This window comes from Protopterus annectens, chromosome 3.part1 (assembly GCF_019279795.1).
Source record: "Protopterus annectens isolate FY-2018-M chromosome 3.part1, PAN1.0, whole genome shotgun sequence".
In the NCBI taxonomy this organism is placed as follows: domain Eukaryota; kingdom Metazoa; phylum Chordata; order Ceratodontiformes; family Protopteridae; genus Protopterus; species Protopterus annectens.
This window is the reverse complement of record NC_056732.1, coordinates 1,467,284,122-1,467,310,455: the sequence shown is the minus strand read 5'-3', so window position 1 is coordinate 1,467,310,455 and position 26,334 is coordinate 1,467,284,122. Positions and strand designations below refer to the sequence as shown.

The 26,334-nt window shown below is 38.7% G+C and overlaps 1 protein-coding gene across 1 annotated transcript in view; it reads left to right on the top strand.

The window, feature by feature from the left end:
* The window catches only part of LOC122797794 (cubilin-like), a 2,156,354-nt gene that overhangs the window by 1,244,855 nt on the left and 885,165 nt on the right, over window positions 1–26,334 (top strand). Inside the window, 2 exon segments of the mRNA XM_044066315.1 lie at window positions 11,070–11,210; window positions 11,334–11,515. Of these exon segments, the coding sequence (XP_043922250.1) occupies window positions 11,070–11,210; window positions 11,334–11,515 (323 nt within the window).

Genomic DNA, 26,334 nt, shown 5'->3' with positions numbered 1-26,334 from the left:
AGTTGCCTATACACATCCAAAGTATGCAGCATCCTCTCACTGTCAGTTTGCGTTGAGGGGAAAAAGTAAGCAGATTAATAGACTGATTAAGTGATAGCTCATTAACCACCTTAGGCATAAAAGGGTTAGTGAGCAAGGACACTCTGTCCTCATGAAAGATCAGAAAAGGAGAATAAACCATAAGGGGCTATAACTCAGACATCTGTCTGGCAGAAATAAGAGCTAACAAAAGAATAGTCTTCTAAGAACAATGTTGCAAGGAAGCTGAAGCAGCAGGCTCAAAAGAAGCCTGAATCAACTTCTCCAAAACAAAATTAAGATCCCAGAGAGGAGGAACAGACTTCCTGGAAGGTCTAGTATGAAGGAAGCCTTTAAAAAATAGTTTCAGCTCAAATCTAGAAGCTAAAGGAGGAGAAAAAGGCAGACAAGCACAGATAACTGATAAGTGGGCCTTCATAGAAGAATAGGCCAAACCAACATTGAGAAACTCGCACAAATAAGAAAGAATCAAGAGACACCAAATAGAAAACCTCTTCTATTTGGATAAGTAGGATTTCCTAGAAGTTGGTTTCCTGGCCTCCTGCAGGACTTGCAACATGTCCTCAGAAAAAAGGTGTCTATGAGGAATAAAAATCTTATCACCCATAGTGTCAGTTGAAGTGTGGACAGGTGGGAATGGATGAGAGATCCCTTGTCTTATGAAAGTAGATCCACTGTGTGTGGTAGCTTGTGATGATTACCCTGACTAAATGCAGAAGAGGAGGGAACCGATGTTGTCATGGCCAAAAGGGAGTCACCAGCAAGATTTTGGAAACATTCTGTTGAATTTTTGAACAGGACTTTTGGAATAAGAGAAGGGGAGGGAATGCATAAAGAAATGTCCCCTTCCAAGAAAATGAGAGGACATCCACCTTCCACACCAGAGGACCTGGGTCTCTGACACAAAACAGAGGAAGTTGTCTGTTCAGGTGGTGGGGGGCAAAAAGATCCATTGAGGAGTACCCCACTGGTGGATAATGCCCAGAAACACATCCCTGTGAAGCATCCATTCATTGGACTGTTAAGGACCTGCTCAGTGTCTGACACAATGTTCTGACTGGAAGGGATATAAACTGCCTGAAGAATCACATGATTCTTGACAGCAAGATCCCATACCAGAAGTGCCAACCGGCAAAGTAGATAAGATCTCGTTCCTCCCTGTTTGTTGATATACCTCATCACTGGGGTATTGTCTGTGAACACCTTCAGAGGCCTGGAGAGAAAAGAGGATGAAAGGCATGAGGAGCCAGCCAAAGAGCTCCCATCTCTTTGGTATTAATGTGCTCCTTTTGCTGATGAGGTGACTGCACCTCCTGAACTTTTAAGGAGATAAATTTCACCCTTCCCATCCCATTTATGAACAATTCCTAAGAGGGAAGAGGGTGATGAAAAAGGGATCTCTGGATTCAGAGACAAGTGCTGAATCCACCACTGAAGTTCCAGTCTAAAACAAGGAAGAAGAGGAACTACAAAGTCTAGACGATGTGCATGTTGGAGCCACACTGATTTCAGAAATCACTGAAACTTTCTCATGTGGAGTTTGGCCAGAGGGAGCATCAGAATGGTGGATGCCATGAAACCCAGAGCTCTCAGAAACTCCCTAGTGGTAATGGAAGCCAGAGGAAGAAGAGTGTGAAAGAAAGAAATGAGAGTTAAGGCCTTTGAAGGGGGCAGGGAAACAAGCACTGGCACCATCTGAATCCTGCAACCCACAAAAACTTAATTCTGAGAAGGAGTCAGAGAAGACATATTGAAATTTATAGTAAACCCCAGACTCTGAAGAAGGGAAATGGCAAAATGAAGATTTTGCATAAGGGTCTCTGGAGAGGACACCTGAATTAAGAGGTCATCCAAGTAAGGAAATATTTGGATCCCTTGAATCCTGCAAAAAGAAATCACAGGAGCAAGGCATTTGGTGAACAACCTTGGGACAGTAGAAAGGCCAAAGAGCAAAACAGAGAACTGAAAATGCCAGAAAGCAAAACAGAAATTCAAAACTTCCTGAAAAGAGGATGGATCAGAATATGGAGATAAGTATCCTTGACATCCGGAGACACCAAATAGGCCTGAGGGAGCAAGAGAGCAAACAGAATCTGAAGGGAGAACATCCAAAAGGAAGGCACTTTTAGAAAAGTGATTAGATGAGAGAGGTCTAGAATAGGTCTCCAAGTGGCATCTTTCCTGGGCACTAGAAACAGTCTGGAGTAGATCCCTTTCCCCCTTTAAGACACAGGCATCTCTTGAATGGTACCCTGAGTCAAGAGATTAAGAAGAACCTATGGGTGAAAAGGGAAGTTGCTCCTGAGGAGGCTGAGGAATGCCCGTAAAAGGAGGATGGGATTTCCACACCATGAAGTATCCTTGAGGAATGATTGACAGAACCCAAAAATCCAGAGTGATCTGAGCTAAACAGGAAGACAAAGAGAAAGTGAAAGACAAAGAGAAAGATGAATGTGAATGGAAAAGGATGGCTAGTCATACAGCACTCAGTTTGTCTGGAAAGGAAGGCTACGGAGTCCCTGAAAACTGAGGAGCCTGTTTGCCACTCTTCTTTCCTTTGGTAGAAGGCAGGATTGCCTACAAACAAAGGCAAGCTTGGCGGGGTAGTTTCTCTGAAATTTAGGCACAGGAGAAACAAACACATGTTTAACCACCTGCATGGCCTTACCCTTATCCTGAAGGGACTCAAACAAACCAGCAGCAGCATCACCAAACAAAAGCTTAGAATCCAGAGGAGGATCCATCAACTTAGCTTTAGTATCATCAGGTAGAGATGAACCCTAAGCCAAGAATACCTCCTCATCACTGAACCAAAACAGCAGCCCTAGAAGAGGCATCTGCAGCATCATAACTACATTTAATAGAATGATGCACAACTTGAAAGGAAGTCCCTAGCAAGGAAAGAACAGAAGTTTTACCCTCAGAGTCTGGAAAATCAGAAATAACTTGATAGGCCTGAGAAAGAAGAGCCAACACATACCCAGACATATGAGTCTAATAATTAATAGCCCTAAAAGCTAGGGTAGCAGAAGTGTAAACCTTCTTACCCAGCCTTTCCATAGCTCTGCTGTCCTTGCCTGAAAGCAATAACTTGGGCAAAGGAAGCAATTGAGATGGCTTATCAGAGGCTACAGGCACTACAGAGGGTCAGAAGCAGGACATTTATATAAAAAATACCAATCCTCAGACACCCTATAAAACCTATCAGGTTTCTTAGGAGTAGGGGGCAGAGAATCAGATGCACAAGAGACACTGGAAAAAACATTCAGCAAAGCAGCCAAAACAGGAGGAATAGCCACAGGCTCAGGAGGGTCCAACTGCAACAACTCATAGTACCTCTTATGGATATTAGAGACCTGAGCAAAATCCCACTTAAGAAAATCCATTATCCCAGAGAGTGTGCCCTCAAAGAAAATTTCCTCAGAAGTAACATCTGGGCTAATAGATTTCCCCTTCGCTGACCTATAGTCCAAAGGAGGAATAATTTGAGTAAGAAGAGGAATAAGTTAGCGATTCATCATCAGAATTTGACTCATACTCAGAAGAATTCTGTACTCTAGGTCTTTTAAGGGGAGTAGAGGACCAAGGAGGAGCAGAAACCAAAACCCCTTGAGGAGGTTTTAAGGACATTAAAGCAGTAAATAGCCCCAGAGTAAAGGTCTGCCACTCACCTTGTGGATCTCTAGGAGCAGAAGAAGCATGTTTAAGTTTTTGTTTCTTTTTTAAAGGAATGTCCCCACCAAAAAACTGAGAGGGCTCAGACCCAGGATGGCAGTCGAGAACCATAGTAGGAACTTCTTCCCCAACTAAAAATGGTCAACTCCCCTAGACCCCTTGGAAAAAAATCAACCATGGTTCCTCTTGAGCACCCAAGATGGACACCCGCAAAGCCTCTTTAGATGTTCTGCCAGCCAGATCCTCACCAGCCTCCAACAAGGTCATGGCAGAGAAATCAGACAACACAGCCAGGTAAGCCTCTGGGTTTATAACAACCTCGCGAGAAATACCTGGTAGAGGCTTGACAGTGGAAGATTCTGGTCATACCTTTTCACCTTCTTCTTCCCTATCAGCTGACACTCTGTGCAAGACATTCCTTCCATTGTATATTTAGCAAGAAGCTTAAGACGCTGGTTCTCAGGATATAAGGGAAGGGAAGAAAGTCTATTGCAAAGGGTTTTCAGGATGAACACCTGACAAATTGAACAAGATGTATGGACATGAGAAGCTCCTAGACAAAAAAGACACTTATCATGGCGGTCTTTATGGGGAATCTGTCTCCCACACTGGCATTTACCCTTCTTGGATGACATTAACCCCAAGGAGCACAAAACAAGACAAGAAAACACAAAAAAAGAATAGTGGGGCACTTATCTCCAACTGCAAAGAAGTCAGCAAACAGGCATAGGTAGTCACTGTAAAACAAAAATGCATTAGACTGGTGGAAAATGGACACAGGTAAGCAGACAGATGGTGAAAGGATACGTCCAGGCTGGCAGCAAAGAAGTTCTGACTATGGTAGGCCTGAATGTCACCTTTATGCCCTACACTAGACAAGGAGCATTTGAGTTACATTCAATGTACCTTTAAAGCAACAGGAGTCTTTGGTAGACTGGCCGGACATCAGGCTTCCACAGTATGAAATCTCATTTGTTAAGAATACTGCAGCAGTGAACAAAAGCACATCTTAGTAGTTATTGACATTCAACAGTGAAGGCTTCAATCAAAACATTTTTCCTGTAATAATAATGAAAACAGAGGGATAATTTATTAAGAATGGTCTGTAACGCAGTTTCCAATCAACTGTATACCAGACTGAGCTTATTAATTATTGATTAGTTAATATCAGAGCATGTACTAGTTAAACTTCTGGTGTTTTGGCAGCCTGTTAATTGCATCAACTCATTTCCTCATATGTTTACAGTAGCCATTTGTAACAGTGGAGTATTTGCTTCCACAATAGTAAAGAGAGTAAAATTTAATCATCATTCTTATTTAACAGTTAACACTAAGTTATTGAATTCTAACCCCATAAAATAACCATGATTTCTTAAAACAAATGAACAGCAGTTTCTGAGGGATTTCTATGTTAAAATGAATTCTTTAATTACTAAAGCAGCTCACACATTTACGTCACTGTCTTTTTAATGATAATTTACTTTGCTACTCAAGGTTACATTTTATAAGTGGTAGACTAAGGGTGAACAGGCCTAGGATTTTTGAAAAAGAGATGAGCCACAGCTGACCCAAGTCTGGCTTGGCTGTTAGAATCCATTTAGAGCCAAACCAGTACTCATAAATTAGAGAGAAAAAGAGCAGCACTTAAGGCCAGATTACACACACACACACACACACACACACACACACACACACACACACACACACACACACACACACACACACACACACACACACACACACACAGTCTTTGCTCCCCAGAAACCAGCTCGATGATCATTCATTTCTCCACAAAGTACACTTGTACCTCCAAATAATAACACACTTTCTGCATGTGCTCCTGCTGTCTGATTGTGAAGTAAGTGCAACACAGTAATGTCCACAGTAATTGTGTACTTTAACTTGCTGCTGTCAGAAGAATATACTGCCAAGTTTCTCAGACATGTCATATGTCAGTGATAATTCAACAAACAGCCTGTCTGCAACCCAAAAGCTAGCCATTTTTCTGCACCACTAATGTCAGATTGTAATGAAGGTGAACAGGCCTCTCAACCACTTAGCTCATAAAATCAGAGACAAAGCTGACAAATAGTGGGAGGACAAAAGGCCAAAACCATGGAGAGCATTTAAATAGTGCTCTTTCCTGTTTAAAAAGCTGCTAGAATAATAAGTTGTGCATTAGCATGCATTTTGTGAAGAACACAGAGACTGAAACATGCATATCTACCATAAGTAATTGCAGTCCTTATTATGCCAGATAAACACGTTTACAAGGAACAGACCAAAAATATGAGGTCAAATCAGAAACATTCTGGGAAGTCAGAAACATTTGAGAGGTATAGATGAAAGAGTGATGTATATCCAAAAAGTAATGCAACACAAGGAAAGGTAAATAAGTTATAGGCTTTATTGTGGCAAACTCCAATAACTAGCAAATGCTATTTATTGGAGTTTGCCACAATAAAGCCTATAACTTATTTACCTTTCCTTGTGCTGGATTACTTTTTGGATATACATTGGTCTAGTTGATATAATCCGTGCACTTGGTCTACCCTGCATGTTTTTGGTTGATTCCATAGATGAAAGAGTGGCCACAGGTAAAAAATATGTTTTCATTCACATGTGGCTAGTCTCCATCCATAGGAAACAATATAAATGGTCATTTCATTGCCTTCTCCTATCACACTGCTCCTCTCTCCATCATAACAATAATAGCCACTATATTGTAGTTTGTTTGTTATCATTCATTGCCACTGTGGTTCCTAATACCGGTCACTATAATAGTTACTTTAAACATTTTCATTTCTGTACCTTCATTCTCCAAAATGTAGAGCAGTACCTCTTATAAAAGGAAATAAAATACAAAAAGGTAAAATGGGGGATGCTTTGTTCACTGCATTTTTAAAACAGCAGAACATAACTCATGCCAAAAAGAAAAATGGCTCCGGTTTTCCCTTAGCTTGAGGCTCCTTTCTTACAATATATTAAACACTGGTGACCAGGGACATGTTGCTTCAATTTACCACCCCTTATCACCTTCAGGCAGAGAAGGAAAAAAAGAAAACCAGAGACACTTCTTAAAAGATAATACCACCAAGTGAGCATTTAATCCACTGTACAATGAACAAAGGAGTATAAGAATATCAGGCAAGTCATTACAAGGGGCAGAAGATGCCAAGCCATATGCATCTTTAGGTAGACATACAAACACTTTCCACCCACAAACACCTTTAGGTAGACACGCTTAAACACTTTCCACCCACCTACACCTTTGGGTAGACACACTTAAACACTTTCCACTCTTTACAAGTACTTAATAGTGCCCACCTCCCAGATCATACAGGGCTGTATATGGTAACCCTGATATAAATGTATGTCTGCCCATGCAATTATCAAGACTAGCCTTAAAGGCAGACAGAGCAGTACTTTGCTTGACCTGTAGTGGTAACTTATTCTAGAGGCTGGAAATACATTGAGATGTTGACACTATAATTAAATATTCTTTTTAAAGTAAATATATTTATATAGTTTACTCTCAAGTAGAAGCAGATGCTGCAAAGTGTCCAGACAACACAAATCATCCATCTCACCCAGATATCAAGTCATGCTCTAATGTTAACGATGAAGGCTGCACTTTAACCTTGCACTGCAGACTACAGCAAGTTCTGTAAAGAGTTGCTGTATTCATGCCAGCTAATGTAAAAAATGCAATGATCGTGATTGCAGATGAGGAGAGCAACATTTCACATCTGAGCCAGAAATAGATAAAATCTAGTAACAAAAGAAACACCAGCACTGAAGAATCCACCAATAAGAGTAACAGCAATCACAATACCACAAGTTCATGACTGGACAGATGCTCGTTGGAACCATCAGATATCAGTCTTTCAGCTTCAAGGAAGAAAGACCAATCGGTACACTCCAGATCCATTCATAAGAAATTGTAAGCAAACTACCCATCAATTAATGCTCTACTAACTTTACTGTTGATAGAAACTGTGCAGCTTTTATGCTTAACACACACGTGCACACACATAGACACACACACACACACACACACACACACACACACACACACACACACACACACACACACACACACAGAATTTGATGCAGTTTACCTGCTCTTACCCTGATCACGTTCCCAGGAGAGAGTATATCTTTGTTGTCCCTTAGGAGAACAATCTCAGCATGTGGGAGCAGGCATCAAACATCAAGCACTGCTACTTTTCTATTTTCACCTCCAGGAGGTACTGTTGGTTCAGTGCAAGAAGAAAGACTCTTGTTCTGCATTCCTCTCCATTTTAACCTGTGAGTATGCAGCTCCCCTCTCCATTCTCATTCCCATGGGTCTTCTCCAAGTCACCATTTTTCTGTCTCTCTGTCTTTCAAATAGCTGTACATCTCACAATGTCACAGGTGCTAATCCCACTGCAGTCACAGACAACCACAGTGCTTATCAAATGACACTGGGCTTATCGGAAAGCACACACAGCTTGCAGGTCTGGCCTCAGATACTTTACAAAACATAGCATCTCAGCTCATTTTCAGTTCATTAACTTACTAGAACACAAGCACGAGTTGAGCTTGTACTCATGCTTTAGCCTGGCTTGAGCCAGTTGTGTCTTGGCCATCTATATGACAGGACATAATATATCTAGAAGCTATTTGGGTATAACGACTGACTTCCAGTGGTGTTTTCTGGTTATAATTAAAATCAAACTAGGAAGTGATGAATACAAATGACTATCTTACACTGAGCAATCCCAATATTTCTGAAAATAGATTGTCCTTGACTGGATACTTGGTGTTGCCTGCTTTAACCTGTCAATGTACATACTGTTTTCGTCTTTACTTTTACAGGTATCTCACAGATTTGTATTTCATCTAAAACTTTTATTTCAGTGTTTACAGCAAAAACACTGATAGCCATTTTCTAAACAAAACAAAACACCCACATTGAAAACAGACTTAGCATGAGGAACAGTAAACGTCTCTTCCCTTGAAACTTGCATTCAGTTAAAACACATCTGACAACCCATTACACTACAAGACGTCTTGGGATTCATACTCAAAGTAATTGAAATGTCAGGACCCACTTTAACTAGTCCTGTAATGCTTAGGCTGAATGGCTGAAAAAACAGACTTACATATACTAAGTCTGAGACTGCTATTTCTCTCAATATTCCCTTTTCTCTGAGGTATGGCAATCTCTGAGTTGGAATGTGTAACTTTGGAGTATGTAGACTTGCATCAAACATCAAGGGGTGCAGGGCTGCTTCCCAACTGGAAAAAGAAATTTAAAGTAGAAGAGAGATGTTTGACAGGCAGTCTTCTGCAGTTTCAGTGTTTTTTTAGTTTGTTGGCACTTGACATTGCAAGTGTTGGCATTTCAAAATGGAGCCACTAATTAGCGGCTATGTGAAGACTGAAGGAATTCAAACGACATGTGTGTAACACTTTAGCTAACAGTCTGGGACAACCCACTGATCACAAAAGCCCCATTTGCAGGAGCAGCTCAGGAGTGTTATTTGGTTAAACAATTTGGTCAGTCACACGGAAGACAAATGAAGAATTGCAGGACACCTTCATCTCAAACCCTGTACCGCAGGAAGCACCTATTTAACAGTTCATAGACTTACTCATCTGCCCTGAACATTACCTAAACTGGTGAAACCTAAACACAGAGCATTTCACATTTCTGTGCCTGCAAAAAAAAAATGCTAATTAAAAATGTATTCATAGTTAAAAAAATGAACATTAAACTTGTAGACTTCATGCTGTTTGATTTATTCATAGCTACATAATAAACATACTGTCAATATTCAACAAAACAAGGAAATGAAGGATCACTCCCAAAGGGCATGGTTCATATGAGGATGTTCCTGTTATGTACAATCAATTTCCTTCTTTCCTTTACACCATGACTACTTTGGTTCATAAGTAGTTACCTGGCTTGCCATTCAGGGGACCATTGAAGAGCCTAGCTCAAATGTGTCTGGTTAAGTGACTTGCTCAAGGTCACATAGTAGGCAAATGAGGGCTGAGAGAATCAAACCCTTGCCACAGGCACTATAGCTCACAGCCTTAACCTTCTGCATGAACTGCCAAAATAAAGTAAAAAGGAAAGTGAAGGATTCACATTCATACCCCTGACAAAGGAAACAACATAAACCCACTATGCTGAGAGTGGAATAGTAGAATGCAGGAACACGTATTTATACACACACACACACAGATTTGACCATAAATTGCAGCTTGTGAGTTATAGAGTAGACAAATAGCGGTGACAGTGTTCAAGCCCTGTTCTTGTGACTACATGAAGCAGTGTATTAATATCTCACAGTTTTAAGTGCCAGACAACTCCAAATTACCTAAAATTAATAGAACAATACGTGTTGCATGGGCATGTATTTTCTGAACAATAAAACCTACGAAACAATAATGACTAGCCTGACAGTAATCTTTAATAATTTACTAGAAAAAGACATTAACAAGGGACATGGCATAAATATGAGGTAAAATCAGAGATGCTATGAAAAACTGGAGACAGGTAAGAGCAGGCTATTTTACTTATATATCTGTGTTGCTAAGACTTTTTTCACCTGTGTTTATTTTTGTAATTGTGTATTTTTGCAATGTGTTTCATTGCTCCTGGCTTCATTTTCCCTGATTCTGTGTTTCTGATAGGGAGCCAATTCTCCACATCAAATCTATAAAGCATCATCTTTATAGTATGAATTATTTGGTTGTCATATTGGCGCATCTTACCATAGTATATTATGTATTTTAAAGACTGTCAGCTGTTCTATTGGATTAAATTTGCATGTCATTTGATAAGCCATCTTGGCAATTATTTGTCTTCTTCTAACAAAAGAGTGAATATCAAATTGCACTTGCTCATATAATGTTTTCAATGTAATTTCTTACTCAATTTAACATTATTGATTTAATCTTAACTTAAAATACATATTTAATAATTTGGGGGTTTATTTGATGCTCCTTAAACTGGATTCATACATTGTATCCTTCCATTACAAATAATCTGAGCTAAGGAACACAATTACAATTCTCAGTTTCATCTTTCATCAGTGAAACTCTTAAAGCCCATGTACAAGTAAAGTTAGTACTACTGAATTCGTTATTATACAATTTTGTATCTATGGTGCGCGGCTAATAACATACTTTTTCTTTCTTCCTTCTTCCCATCACCTTGTTGCTGTTGATTACCAATGCAGGTCAACATTCATCGCTGACAGTTGATTATTTTACTTTATTTTACTTTCATTCTCATATGTGTGAACAAGTACAATCTCTTATCTTGGAATTAACGGTTGCTTGTTTGAATTTTGCAGGGCGACTACTGTGAAAGCACTGTGGAATTACATCCCCAAATCCAGTGGATACCTCAGACAGTTTTGCCTATGTTAAATTTGTCAGTGATGCATCAATCAGTGCCACAGGATTCATTTTACGGTTTAATGCTAGTGTGGCGGGTAAGTTTCAGACAAGTTCCAGTGCATATTTAGAGCTCAATAAAGAGAAATACAGCCCTAGAAAATATCATACTTAACTAAACAAGGTTTATTTTCTATTGGTTTTATTTTCTATTGGTTTAGAGTGTGGTGGCAACCTCAATGGAGCCACAGGAACATTAACTTCTCCCAATTATCCAAACTTGTACCCACACAGCAGACGATGTGAATGGTGGATTACAGTACAAGAGGGTCGCAGGGTTACACTGACCATTAATGACTTGAGGATTGAAGACCATCCAACTTGTACTTATGATTATTTTGCTGTAAGTATGGTGATCCCAGTCCTTAACTCTGATTGTGCCATTCAGTTATAGTCATTTGAGGAGTTACAATTTTTTAACGCACATAATAGTTAATTTCTATAGTTTGGAAATAATGAAATTTAGTGAGGTAAAAATTGTTATATATGAGTTCAGGAGATGGGATTTAGGCAAAAAAATTAGCATAAACCATAGGTTTACAGTCTAAACTAGTGCAATAATGACTCCTGCATAATCTGTTTTTCATTTCTTTTGAAATCCAATATTTTTGATAGAACAGTATAGAATTTAGTTTTAAAATAACTCAATGTCAAAATGTTTCAAAGACTGAAACTACATTTACCTGCTACCCACTGTATACGTATTATGCCCTCAGAACTAATATATTTATTTAAATGTGCAGGAGGAATAAAGACAAACACACAGTTTTATTTTATTTTTTTTTTTATTTTGTTTTGTTTTGTTAATGTAGAACCATGTAATGAACATTTGGAATGGGTGGTTGAGGTATATAGACATTCAAGAGGTCATAAGACAGGTAGAAAAGGAGGCAGCAGAGGTGGTAAGAGATGGATGGTAGAATGTTAAATGTGCTTAAAGAGCAGTCCAGATATGCTCATTCTTTATAGAAAAAAATGTAATGTCAGTTTTTTTCAGTGTTTCAAGACTCAGACATTTGGATCTTACACTATCAGAGACATTTTGCTACTTACAACATTTTATGCAATCCCGTGAAAACAAAGCAGCCAAGCCCAGAGGCATGATGTCAAAATATTTAGTGACACTCAGGTTTGGAGTTTGATTCTGTCCTCTAGTTATTCTCTAGGATTTATTCCGTGTATCCTTATACCTTCCCTGGTTTCTAAAAGTAGATCTTCTAAGAGGTATCTTGCTTGAATTGATTAGGTATATTAAAAATACGGCTGTGACTCATTTTTAGTGGTCATCCTGAAAAAATAATTTTTGCTTATAGGAAATTTATCCAATTAAAAAATAGTAAAATTAATTGAAATAAGTTCAGATACTGAATATTATGTATTGAAACCGGTGCATATCTGACCTGGTTTCTTCCATTAAATATTTTTATTTAACTTTTCTGTGTCATGTATCATTATTGTTTCTTTTGTTTATTCTCAACTTGTACACCAGAAGTGATTCCTGGCTCTGTGCAACAGTTGTGTGGTATGTATAAATGCATCTATCTGTCTATCTGCATATCATCCATCAGTCTCTCCCCCTTTATATCAATATGTGTGTATACATATTTGGTTCTCATGTGTTTTGTTAAAAGCACAAAAATTCAAAGGCACAAAATGTTGAAAATGGAATTAGTTTTTTTCCCAACTGTTGTGCAGTCCTGCAGTTGGTATATATAATTAGTACAGTGTGTGTGTGTGTGTGGGGGGGGGGGGGGTGTTGGCAGATTTCAACATTTTCTACTTTCAATGAAACAAAGGGGAACCATAGACATTGATATATTTAGGTCACTGGTAAGCTACCTGCCCTTGTGGACCATTGTATGCCTAGCCAAATTTTCCATTGCAAAGGTAAGAATCAATCCTTGCACTTTGCGTCTATGAGATAAACACCTTAATCATTATGCTAACTTCCGTATAGATAGCCAACTTTATCTTTATATCTATATACATAACACATATGTAGATATATATCTGTGTGTGTGTGTATATGTGTGTGTGTGTGTGTGTGTGTGTGTGTGTGTGTGTGTGTGTGTGTGTGTGTGTGTGTGTGTGTGTGTTTGTTTGTATGTATGTATGTATATGTATATGTATATATATATATATATATATATATATATATATATATATATATATATATATAGCTACAAACCAGCCATTTAGTAAAAATCTACAACAAAGACTGAACCAAACTAGAGTCATCACTGTATAATATCTTAAACTTTCTATTGTGGAGGCCATGGGACATATGTAAATAACACATTTAGGATATACCAGTGTTTCAGCTGTATCAGCTTCTGAATGCCCATGATTTTTTACTTCACTCCTGAGTGTGTTGTCCTTTTGATGAGATGTTAAACTGAGACTCCGTCTGTCTATGTTAATGGTAGCTGGTATGAGATCTTTTACATCCAGCTGATATATCAAAAAAAGTAGGGGGAAATATTAGTTTGCATCTGATAAATCCAGAAAATGACCCCGGAGCAGTAACTATGGAGTCTCAATCCTCACCACTATCTACTGTAAGAGAGTGTGATAAAATCAGGGATAGAAATACACAATTTCCCCTATGAGTACATTGGGAACAGGTTCCAAACCTGGGACTGGACTATATGCTTCACTTTAGTTTGTCAAATGAGTCTCCACACTAACCACTGCAGAGCACTGTGTCCCATTTCTAGGTATCTGACACTCTCACTCTTAAGTGTCGGATATTCACGCATACACACTCTTGGGAAAGACTGACACAGATTTACTTGCCGTTTTTTTTTTTTTTGCCCAAATTACAAAGTAATGGTCGCCACCAGTCAAATACCACAGTACTCTTCAAAAGAGGTATTCAATTATATTGGGTAAAATAGCTACAATGAGAGGTAGTAAAACATTTAATAATAAATAAAAGGATTTACAACAAGTAAATACTGCATAACTGATTCCAATAAATATCAGAGTTTCACACACAGGAAATATGAAAATAATACTGTAGGATAGATCTCATATTGATTTTAGAACACCTCTAACTATCTAGCTGTAGTTCTCTAACTATCCAAAGATTAACTGTCCCTATATAATCTAAATAACTGATAGCAAGGCAAGATTATACTCTTACTTCTGAAAGGCAAGATGAGGAATTATGTCCACACTCCAGGCTGTTGATTGTTCTCAGTGACTGGAACAACTACACTGGAAACAGCCGAACTACTACTGCTAAACAATTCTGCAAAACAACTGAATGATAAACTGAAAAAATGACTCAGAATCTCCTTTTTATACCAGATCTTTTTCAAAAGTAACAGGAAGCTGCCATGAGAATTCTACTCTCATATCAGACTTTGAAAAGTAAACAAACAGTTGCAGTGAAGATTCTATTCTCCCAGCCCTGGCACACAATGACATCACATCTAGGTCAACTGACTCTGGCACAACATACATTCAGAATTCTCTTTACAAAGAACATGTACATTTGATCAGCCAGAAGAACCCTCTTTGACATTCAAACATCTTGCACAAATCAGTGTGACAATTAAAAGATATAAACTTATTTACAAAATAATAGCTAGTCATGCTGGCATATGTAACACAGGGTAATTTACTATTATTTGTAATTATTTACAAAACTTCAGCCAGTCATGCTAGCACAGATAACAGTATCTAATATCCTCACAGGACATTTCAGTGTTGTGGAATATTTTGAGACAGTTTCAAATATTTTCAATATATAAAATTGTTAGAAAAATATGTATTAATGTGTGTATGCTTAATGCTAACTAATAGTCAGAAGAATTAACACGTTTTTCATTCTATTTTACATGCACTGTGTTATATATAAATTGAGTTTCATATGAGACTGAAAAAGATGCTTTTTTGAAAACTGCAGTATGCTTTCTGAAACTTGCAAGATGCCCTCTGACCTAGTAATTGCTAGCACAGCAATATTCATGTTTATGCCTTTTGGAAATATACTTGAGAAGCAGGTGCTTATCTGCTATGTCAGGAACAAATGAATGAACAATACTATATTCTGTAAATGTAATAATTCTAAACAATCAGCTCTGTTCGAAGCATGAGAACATGTACAGCTGCAGAAGCTTAGAGATAAAGTAGACAAAGGATTATTAGAGAAATGAACTGTTAGCATTGTGCTTGAATTAGCCATAGTATCTTGAATGGTAACATAACATGTTATCTAACTGGTGGTAATCAAGGCCACGTTGTTTTCCTCAGGAAGTTTCTCACAAAAATTGATAAATCAGCAGAAATTCATGGGACTGATGGTCAACAAATGATGATGAAAAGACTGGTAATTTATTATGTCAGCTTGGTAGGCCATGTCTAGTTAGAGAATGTATAAAAGTGAAAGTATTTCCTGTTTCTAGTTAGACAAACTCTGTAATAGCACGTTTTTGTCTCCTTGCTGCAAGATTAAAGTGCCTTAACCTGAACCTACCGTGTTTTGATAATTTTTAATATATTTTTCCTTTGACAGTTTGGTCCTTCGGACCGGAAAGTACCTCTCGCTCTAGGCCTAGGTCAGAATTGGGCCTGGTGGCATGCATCTATACAGAGAAGAGGCCAAATCGGCTCTTCTGTTTTGAAAGACCTCCGACTGAATTGTCGTTCGAAAGAGGCAAGCCACTGTTTCTTATCTGAGATTGGAGGACGAGTCAACGATCCGGTGGATCAACTCACAGAGGGTCAGCTAAGGAGGAATTTACCTTATTTCTGTTTTAAGATCAGGGACTAGTTACAGAACTGTTTTTGTCAGGAAGATTTGCATGTGCAGATCAGGGACAAAAAAGGTTACTGTCTTGTCATAGATCAGGGAAACAGAATAGGTAGCCAGTTATTCTAGATAAACTGTGAAAAGGTGTAGAACCATGGTACTACGTGATAAGAAGGGTTACGTAACAATTTACAGTTTAGCTAAGGCAACATGGGAAATCAGTGCACAAAACGTTCCAGAGACCCGCTCCTAACTGAAGACGCAAAATATATGCAATTACAGCGTGCCGACAATGTTAAGTACTATACAAAATGGGTTGATAAGTACAAATTTGATGGTAATTTAGATAAACTCACACTTATTAAACTTGTTAGGCAACTTAAAACAGACGCAAAAGGTCAATTAAAAAAGCAACGACAATTAGGAGTTCCTCAGGCACATAGGTGGCTTGAGGAAGCAAATCGCAGGGAACAAAAGATTAAAAATTCAAAAACAATGTTCTTAGACAAAGAAGATAATAACTTGGTAATAGCGACGGCCCCTCCTTCACCCCCTCCACTTCCCTTACCAGAATATGAAACGAGTGGACAAGCTGATCCACCTCCACTATACCCAGCTGTTTCTACAGCATCAAAACCATTTGTCAGGGATCCTATCGAGACAAGGTCTCGAACACGCAACTTGAGAGGGGAGATTGAATTATATGAAATAAATAGAAAATCACGAGCTATGAGTGAGGAAGAGATATGTCCACTCATAGAAGTACCAAATCCTCAGGCAGGACAGGCAGGACAGGACCCGACTCTTTTAGTTTATAGACCGTGGACACCGAAAGATGTCCGGAAAGCCACGGAGGGAATTCCCCATCCGAAAGTGAATTTTAAAAAATTTTAGGAAGATTTACAGGGTATGAGATTAAGTTACCATTTAAATGGAGAGGAAGTAGAAAAAGTAGTTAGACAAATTGTAGGTCCAGATTGGCACATGATCAGTGGAGACTGGAATCCCCGTGATGCAGAGCTTAGATACCTCCCACATACTAATGCAGAATTAGATGGCAGAGTAAAGGGTCTAACAGACCGAATCTCTGAAAAATGGAAGCCTAGGGCTGATTGGACTTGCATTAATCAGTGCATTCAACAAGAAGGTGAAACGGTTGATAGATATTATGCTAGATTATTAGAATGTTTTAATAACCACTGTGGAATGCAGATACCAGAAAATCAGACACATGATTCCCCATATGAGCAGCAGCTAAAGAATGCATTCTTGAAAGGAATTATAACTCCCATTAACAGCTTTATTACGAAGCACATGGTAGATCATCGTACAAGTAGATTGCAGCCATTGCTTGAATATGCAAGACATGCAGAGAGACATTTTAATAGTAAAAAGAAAAAGAAAACTTAAGTATTTTCAGCCGAAGATGGGTACAAACTGGGAGAAAGGGTAAGAAAAATACCCAGGGAAACAAACAATCTGATAAACGATCAGAAGATTTTGAAGAAAGAAAGAAAAAGGGTGAATGTTTTAAATGCGGGGAAAAAAGGACATTTAGCAAGGGGATTGCAGGCTAAATAAAAAGGTGACTACAGAGAATAAGGAGGATGAGGAATGACTATATGATAGTCAGGAATCACTGAATGAGAATAAATGGGAAAAGGCAAATGCAAATGTGATAGCAAGGGTAGAGGATGTGACAGAAGGGGTAGAGGATGTACATGAATTTGTAGATGTTGAAGAAAATGAAATTTTAGACTTAGCACTATTGAGCCTAGAGCTCTACTTAGCAGACACAAAACCGGAAGTTACGCTTCTAGTAGAGGGGAGGGAAGTCAAATTTTTGTGTGACTCAGGGGCTTTACAGACCCTGATACATCCTTCCAAATTACCAGAAGATTCAGAATCACCAGACTATATACTAGTGAAAGCAGCTAATGGACAGCTGTATCGGGAGCCACTCTCCCATGACATAGCAATAACAGACCCCGTTTCAGGAATGACCCAGAAAAGTAAAATTGTGGTTTCTGCAAAATGCCCAGTAAATCTCTTGGGCAGAGACTTAATGCAGATATTTGGCATAGCCGTAGTTCCAACCATGCAGGGTATGGAAGCACAGCGACAAATGGATACCTTTGTAGTGCGACAGGATTGTGAGGCATATTATTGGTACAGCCAGGACTTGGTTACAACTGGTCCAGGGGCAGTGACCGAAGAACTGATGAACGTAGCCATCAGTAAATCCCCCTCCTTTGACATTGACAAACAACATTTGTTGCATTGTACTCTATATTACTGTAATAGACCAGGACCTGATAAAGAATACGAACAAGAGTTGTTTCAAAACCATGCAAACAGGCTAGTGTTACGAAACTTGTACTGGGACACAGAAGGAAACAGTGTAATAAGCTGTCCATTGCCCCAGGAATTTTTAGCACTTTACAAATCTAATCGATTGCCACATGTTAGCTTAACCAAAAATAGAAGTTTGAAATGGGCAGACTTAGGAGAAAAAGTCACAAGGTGGGAAAAAACAGACAGAATTAGAGCTCTCCGAACAAGGAGTACAGAAGCAGAAATTGAATTGGATAACACAGACACACCCAGCTGTGCTCTCACAGGCTAGTGAGAATAGTTGAGTATTACTCTTATTGGAAGAAGAGGAAAAAGCCTTGCGAAGCATACCAGACATTCTCTGGTCAACAGGGAAATCAGATGTAGGACTTATACGAACAGCAGGACCAGTTACCATTACGCCAAAGTCAGCATTTAGACCCCAGAAAAGACAGTATCCCTTAACTCATTCCCTCCAGTAGAGCTCTTTTGAGTGTGTACCTTTAACTACTAGTGGGCGTGGCTTCAACATTTAAAAATTGAAGTTATCACCTTACATTTTTAACAAATACCCATTGACAGAGGTCATATATCAATACAATTGTGTTTGCTATCATGTATGCTTCAAGATAAAATTTTCCGATACCTTGTATGTAACCTGGTTTTGGAATTATTAATGCAAATATGAACAGGCAATATTTGATGCCTAGAGGAGCAGTAGGGTGTAACTGCAGAAACGCCTGGAGGTGTCACTCGGCTGTAATGAGTTAAGAAAGGATGCAGAGATAGGGAACAAACCTATAATAGCAGCCTTACTCAAAGAAGGAGTCTTAATAGAATCTCCTGATTCACCATGTAATACACCCTTATTTCCTGTTAGAAAAGCAAATGGGGAGTGGCATATGGTCCAAGATTTACAAGCTGTAAATAATGCAGTTATACCTAGGGCACCAATGGTGCTAGATCCGCACACTCTATTGAATGATTTAAAGCCTCAGCAAATTTATTTTTCTGTGGTAGATATTAGTAATGCATTTTTCTCAATACTGATACACCCCGACAGCCAACATTGGTTTGCATTTACATTTCAGGGGAAACAGTATACATATACGAGATTACCACAGGGATATTGTGAAAGTCCAACAATATTTGCACAAGAAATGGCAAGCAACCTGGCGGGATTTATCCCACCGAAAGTTAGTCAGATTTTACTTTATGTAGACGACATTCTGCTGGCAGCCCCCACCCAGCAAGAATGTAGAGAGGATACCATAGCATTATTACAATTTTTAGCTACTCAAGGACACAAGGTGAACAAAAACAAACTGCAACTTTGGAGAAAACAAGTTAAATACTTGCGATATGTAATATCCAAAGAAGGCAGAATATTAGATGAAGACAGAAAAACAGCAATATTACAAGCACCTAGACCAACTACCAAGAAGGAAATTATGTCCTTCCTGGGAACTACTAACTTTTGCCGGAGTTGGATACCAAATTATGCTTTGGAATCCGCTCCACTGACTAATTTGATATTCAAAAAGCCGATGGCAGCACAGGATTTATTACAGTGGACACCAGAAGCAGAAGCAGCTTTCTGCAAGTTAAAACAACTGATACCATCATCCTTAGTTTTAGGATTACTAAACTATCATAAGCGATTTTTCCAAACTGTAGACTGTAAGCAAGGTTATATGACATCAGTGTTGACACAGCAATATGGGGACAAACAACACCCCATAGCTTACTATTCATCACAGTTAGACCCAGTGGCGCGATCTCTGCCCCACTGTGTACAAACAGTAGTTGCAGCTGCAATGGCAGTGCAGGCTTCGGCCTCAGTACTGTTGTTCCACCCTCTCACATTGTGAGTGCCTCATGCAGTCGCAATTATTTTACTGCAAGAAAAAGTAGCATATCTTTTTCCTGCTAGACATCTTTCCTGTATGACTATACTGTTGAGCCAACCTCATATGACAATTGAATGATGCACAACTTTGAATCTGTCAACCTTGCACCTAACCCCTGCAGATGGCAAACCACACTACTGCCTGCAGGAGATAGAGCAAAAGACATTACCTAGACAAGACCTTACAGATGTTCCCTTGGATGATGCCGAGGTGACATACTATGTGGATGGCTTGTGCAGGAGGGGTCCTACAGGACAGACTCTAGTGGGGTATGCAGTCGTTTCTGATACCGAGATTTTAGAAGCAAAATCTTTACCACACAACTTATCTGCACAAGCAGCAGAATTGATTGCCTTGACAAGGGCATGTACCTTAGCAGAAGGCAAAAAAGTGAATATTTTTACTGACAGTCAGTATGCTTTTTCTACTGTACATGTTTTTACGCAGCAGTGGAAAAATAGAGGAATGATAACATCTATTGGTAAACCGATTAATCATGCGCAATTTATTTTAGATTTATTAGACTCCATTCATTTACCTCAAAAATTAGCTATTTGCAAATGCGTAGCTCATACCAAACAACAGGATAGAATTTCAAAAGGTAATGCGAGGGCTGATACAGCTGCAAAAGAGGCAGCTTCAGCCTCAGAAGTTTTTCTTTTGAGTGAGGAATTACAACCTTCTGAGATTTTAGATTTAGAAATGTTGAAAACAATGCAGACACTTACTACAAATGTAGAAAAACAGAAGTGGATAAAACGAGGAGCAATTCTTGAAAAGAGACTGTACATCTTCAAGGAAAAGAAACCAATTCTCCCATCTAACTTGTTTAGATATGCAGCTTTGTTGAGCCATGGGCAGAGCCATGTCTCAACAGGGGGGATGGTACAGTTAGTGAATCGAGTGTTTACAACGTATGGATTTACAAACTATACAAACAATTTTTGTGCAGCATGCCATGTTTGTAACAAGCATCATGCGCAAGGGGCATTGAAGCCTCAGCAAGGGAGTTTCCCTACACCACTGTATCCATTCCATACTATTTGTATGGATTTCATAGAACTGAATAAATGTGAGAATAAAAAGTATTGCCTTATCATTATAGGTATGCTTTCCAAATGGGTGGAAGCTTTTCCAACTAAAAATCCAGATGCAGCTACTGTTGCAAAGGTCCTTGTTAAAAAAATTATACCCAGATTTGGCATACCGGAAAAGATTTATAGTGATAACGGTACACATTTCGTGAACCAAACAGTGCAACAACTTAGTCGCTATTTCGGAATATCGTTAAAAAAATCACTGCGCATACCACCCCAATCTGCAGGATTAGTAGAGATGGCATAATGGGATGTTGAAGAATAAGTTTAGGAAATTGATTAGTGAGACACAAAAGAACTGGGTGCACTGTTTGCCTCTGGCACTGTTGAGCATGAGAACTGTTCCAAACGCAGAGGGATTGACTCCTTTTGAAACTTTGTTTGGGAGGGCATATTATACACCTCAGTGGAAACCTCTCATGTCTGCAGAGCAAGAGGCTGACAGTTCACTTGCAGGGTATATGAGACAATTTTTGAATAACAAACTTTTGCAGTTAAATTCTGTTTCAGATAAAGAGCATCTGAAATCGGAAGCAGCAGTAGTAGCCCCAAGCACCTGGGTCTGGGTGAAGATTGTGAAGAAAAAGAACTGGAGTTCTCCGAAGTGGGAAGGGCCGTACCAGGTACTACTGTCGACACCCACTGCAGTCAAGACTGTGGAGCGAGCTTCCTGGATTCATTTGACACACTGTAAACTGGTTAAGAACTTTGAATTGGATAAAAACCTTGTTACTGTTGTACAACGAGAAAACAATGGCCAGGTATAGAGTGAATAGAGACATTGAGCAACCTCAGAAAACTTGCATGATCATTTTGATAGCTATGCTAATCACATTGTTCTTTTTGTTGTGGCCACTCCTTTTTCCTGCCACAAAAGTTGAACTGATTAAACGTGATGGGCTAAACTTAGACTGGCATCCGAACTTAAACACTTATCAGGCAATTAGACGTGTGTATGCTGAGACTTTTAATGTTTCGAACTGGGTCTGCACAGCCATACCAACAGCATACGGAGGTTTATTGATGGCTGCTATCCCCCTGGGGGTCAATGATACCTGGGAAAATCTGGTTTTTGACACAGTTGCTATTAAAGCATATGATAAGGTAGCACTGTATTTGCCTGTAACACAAAAAGGAATTGTATGTTTTTACAAAAATGATACCATCCAAGTGGGATGGAGCAAGTGTAATGTCACTGTACAGTATAAATGTTATACAAAAGCAAATGATTTAGGTGGATGTTGTAGTACAGATTATAACTCATTTCTTAAATCTATGCATAAGACTCTTGATCAGGTACAATGTAATCCTGTACTTTTTAAACAGTTATCCGTAATAGACAGGAAAATGTTTCATGCAGGGCAGTCATTTCGTAACAAAGTAACAACTAAAGTAGAGGACTGTTATTTTGTGTGTGGTAAAAAAGCATATAAATGGTTACCTGAAAATTGGTCTGGCAGTTGTTGTTTTGGATACCTGGTCCCGGCCATACGACACACTGCAGTTTTACCTCAGGAAAGTATTCGAAATACCCGAGATGTAACCAAAAAGACTGTTAAGAAACCTAAGAATCCAGTGGGACAGATCGAAGCAGGCTGGAAAGACCATCATAATGTGGGAACCAAACTTGTCCACATGGACTTGAGTGATGCTGTCATATCATGGGCAGGCATATTACCTGCATATGGCACAGTTAAATTGATTTGGGAGCTGCGAAAACTGTCTAAACTTCTCAACGTAATGAGTAATGCGACTTTCTCTGCTCTTGAACTGATAACTGATGAACTGAATGCCATGAGAACTGTGGTGCTCCAAAACCGAATGGCTCTTGACTTCACCCTAGTGGCGAGGGGTAGGACATGCGCTTTAATCAAAGAAGAATGCTGTGCGTTTATTCCTGATCATCAGCATGAGATTAACGATCATCTTGAGGTAATTCAGCAAGTGTCGGCCATGACCAAACCAGGCCCAAACCCTCTGACAGATTTTTTCCAGAATGTATTTCGGGGGTGGAGTTCCATCCTAATGAACATATTGATTGCCATTGGGGTAGGATTACTCCTAATAGGAGTTTGTGTTTGTTGTGGAATCCCCTGCATGAAGAAATTAATAAAAGAATTCATAGACATATCAGTATCTGAGACTATGTATCAAAGTACTGAATTTGAAGAGTTACTAGAATGTGAAACACTTTCATAAAAGTTTTAAACTAAATGACTTTCTTAACCGCAAATCCTGATTGGAAGAGGTTAGGAAAAGAAGTAAATTGTTTATTCTTTTTTGAAAATAGAATTAAAAAGTATTAACAGGAGGGAAATGTTAGAAAAATATGTATTAATGTGTGTATGCTTAATGCTAATTAATAGTCAGAAGAATTAACACGTTTTTCATTCTGTTTTACATGCACTGTGTTATATATAAATTGAGTTTCATATGAGACTGAAAAAGATGCTTTTTGAAAACTGCAGTATGCTTTCTGAAACTTGCAAGATGCCCTCTGACCTAGTAATTGCTAGCACAGCAATATTCATGTTTATGCCTTTTGGAAATGTACTTGAGAAGCAGGTGCTTATCTGCTAGGTCAGGAATGAATGAATGAACAATACTATATTCTGTAAATGTAATGATTCTAAACAATCAGCTCTGTTCGAAGCATGAGAACATGTACAGCTGCAGAAGCTTAGAGATAAAGTAGACAAAGGATTATTAGAGAAATGAACTGTTAGCATTGTGCTTGAATTAGCCATAGTACCTCGAATGGTAACATAACATGTATCTAACTGGTGGTAATCAAGGCCACGTTGTTTTCCCACGGAAGTTTCTCACAAAAATTGATAAATCAGCAGAAATTCATGGGACTGATGGTCAACAAATGATGATGAAATGACTGGTAATTTATTACGTCAGCTTGGTAGGCCATGTCTAGTTAGAGAATGTATAAAAGTGAAAGTATTTCCTGTTTCTAGTTATACAAACTCTGTAATAGCACGTTTTTGTCTCCTTGCTGCAAGATTAAAGTGCCTTAACCTGAACCTACCGTGTTTTGATCATTTTTAAAGTATATTTTTCCTTTGACAAAAATTAACTAAGATAAAACAAAGGCTATAAGAATAAATTATGCACCCACACACAAACTGGTTCAGCAATACCCATATTTATGGGGACACGACAAGATGAAGTATTTAGTAGTATGGAGTGAAAGGGCTTGTATTATGGCAGCTAAGGATATGTGGGAAGAGACAAAGGATAGTACAAAAACTGAGAAATTGGAAACTCTTATTTTTGAATATGATAAGTAAGAGACAAGCAGGGAAAATGTTTTTAGTCCCTTTAGTCTTCTGTATGGGTCAGGCATATTTTTATCAACCTGAGGAGATGTTGTGAACAATAAGTAAAAACTGAAGTAATTTATCTGGAAGGGAAAGAGGGCAAGAGATGAATGGGATGGTTTTAGGTTTATCTGATTTGAAGGGTATTTTAGAGGTATACAATTAAGGCTTGTATATTTAACACAAGCAGAGCATTATAATTCAAAGTGGAAAGGGATGATGATGAAGCAGGGGGTAAATTCAAGAAATAGAGTGAGAAAGTAGGATTTTGGATGCAGATCCTTAATGAGAATAATAACAACCGTACAAAATATTATATTCATAAAGTAGCAGAAAGTATTCTAAGAACTAAGCCAATATGAAAATGGAAAAAAGGAGATTTTGCTAATAGGGATGATCTCAAGTAGGGGTTCAGAAAATAGGCAAGAGGGGGCAAAGGAACCAAGATACTGGGAACAAATAACTCAAGCAGGAAAGGTAATAGAGTGGGATGAGGGCAAGAAGACATTTGGATTGCAAGCTAGAGACTGCCTTCCCTACCAGGCCTTGATTTCAGAGTACAGGCAAAGAGAAAGGGAGAGGGGAATTTTAAGTGAAAGACCTGCTCTTGTAGAGTCCTTAGTTGGGTCTAAAACAGATCCAGCTCTTAAAAAGGGGATAAATAATAGGGCAAATAAAAATGTGCATGATAACTGTAAGAATCAATCAGAGGAGTTTGGAAAAGATTGGGAAAAGAGGCTGAAAAAGCAATTTACAGGAAAACAATGGGAAGACATATGTATGGCTCCCAAGTATGGAACCAAATCCCAAAGGTTAAGCATCTTTGCTTGTAACTATCTGCAAAGGTATTTTTATACTCCATGCAAACTTCAAAGAAGTTTTCCTCAAGTGGACAGCAAATGTTGAATGTTTGATGGAGAAGAAAGAGGTAACTGGAAACATATGTTTTGGGAGTGTAATGAGTTGACAGATTTTAAAAATTCCCTACAGAATACTCTATCAGAAGCATCTAGTGAGCAAAGTGAGTAAGTGGGGAAATGATTCATTTGAGCTGGTATACAGAATCTGAATTACCTAGACATGGCAAGGCATAGACCACGGAACCATAGAGCGAGGGGCACCCCCCCACACACACTTTTAAGGAGCACTCATGCATGTGTCACACTAATGTAATTTTAAACACAAACATGCAGGGAAAAATGTTCCAGATCATATCATTGCTGCTGCCAGAGTCAACAATACATGGTAAGGCTGCTGTGTTTATGTTTAGGAAGGCTGGTGGTGTGTGTGAGACCACTGTCATTACATGGGATTAAGATTGATTGATTGGCTGGGCTGCTAACAGATGCTAAACATCACGAGTGGAAGGCTGAGCGTATATATTCCAGAGATATTATAAGATGTGCTTTTCCTTTGCCGCTTGCTTGTCATGTTTTAGAGTTGTTTACTTATTTAAATAAATATCTGTAAGCAAGCTTTAGATTATATGTTGTGAATGGTGACACTGGCCATTTGATTTTGCTTTGTCTTGTTATGACAACATACTAGTTAATGATCTCTGCAGCTTCAGGTTTTTATTTCTCAAACGTAGGATGAAATGGAGAAGGACACTACAGAGCTACTTCCTGCATTCCTAGTGTAGGAAGGCTATTACATCAGAAGCTTTTTGGTAGCTACTGGAAAACAAGAAAGGTTTTAGTCTACTGTTGATGGAGTACAGAGGGACAAGTTGT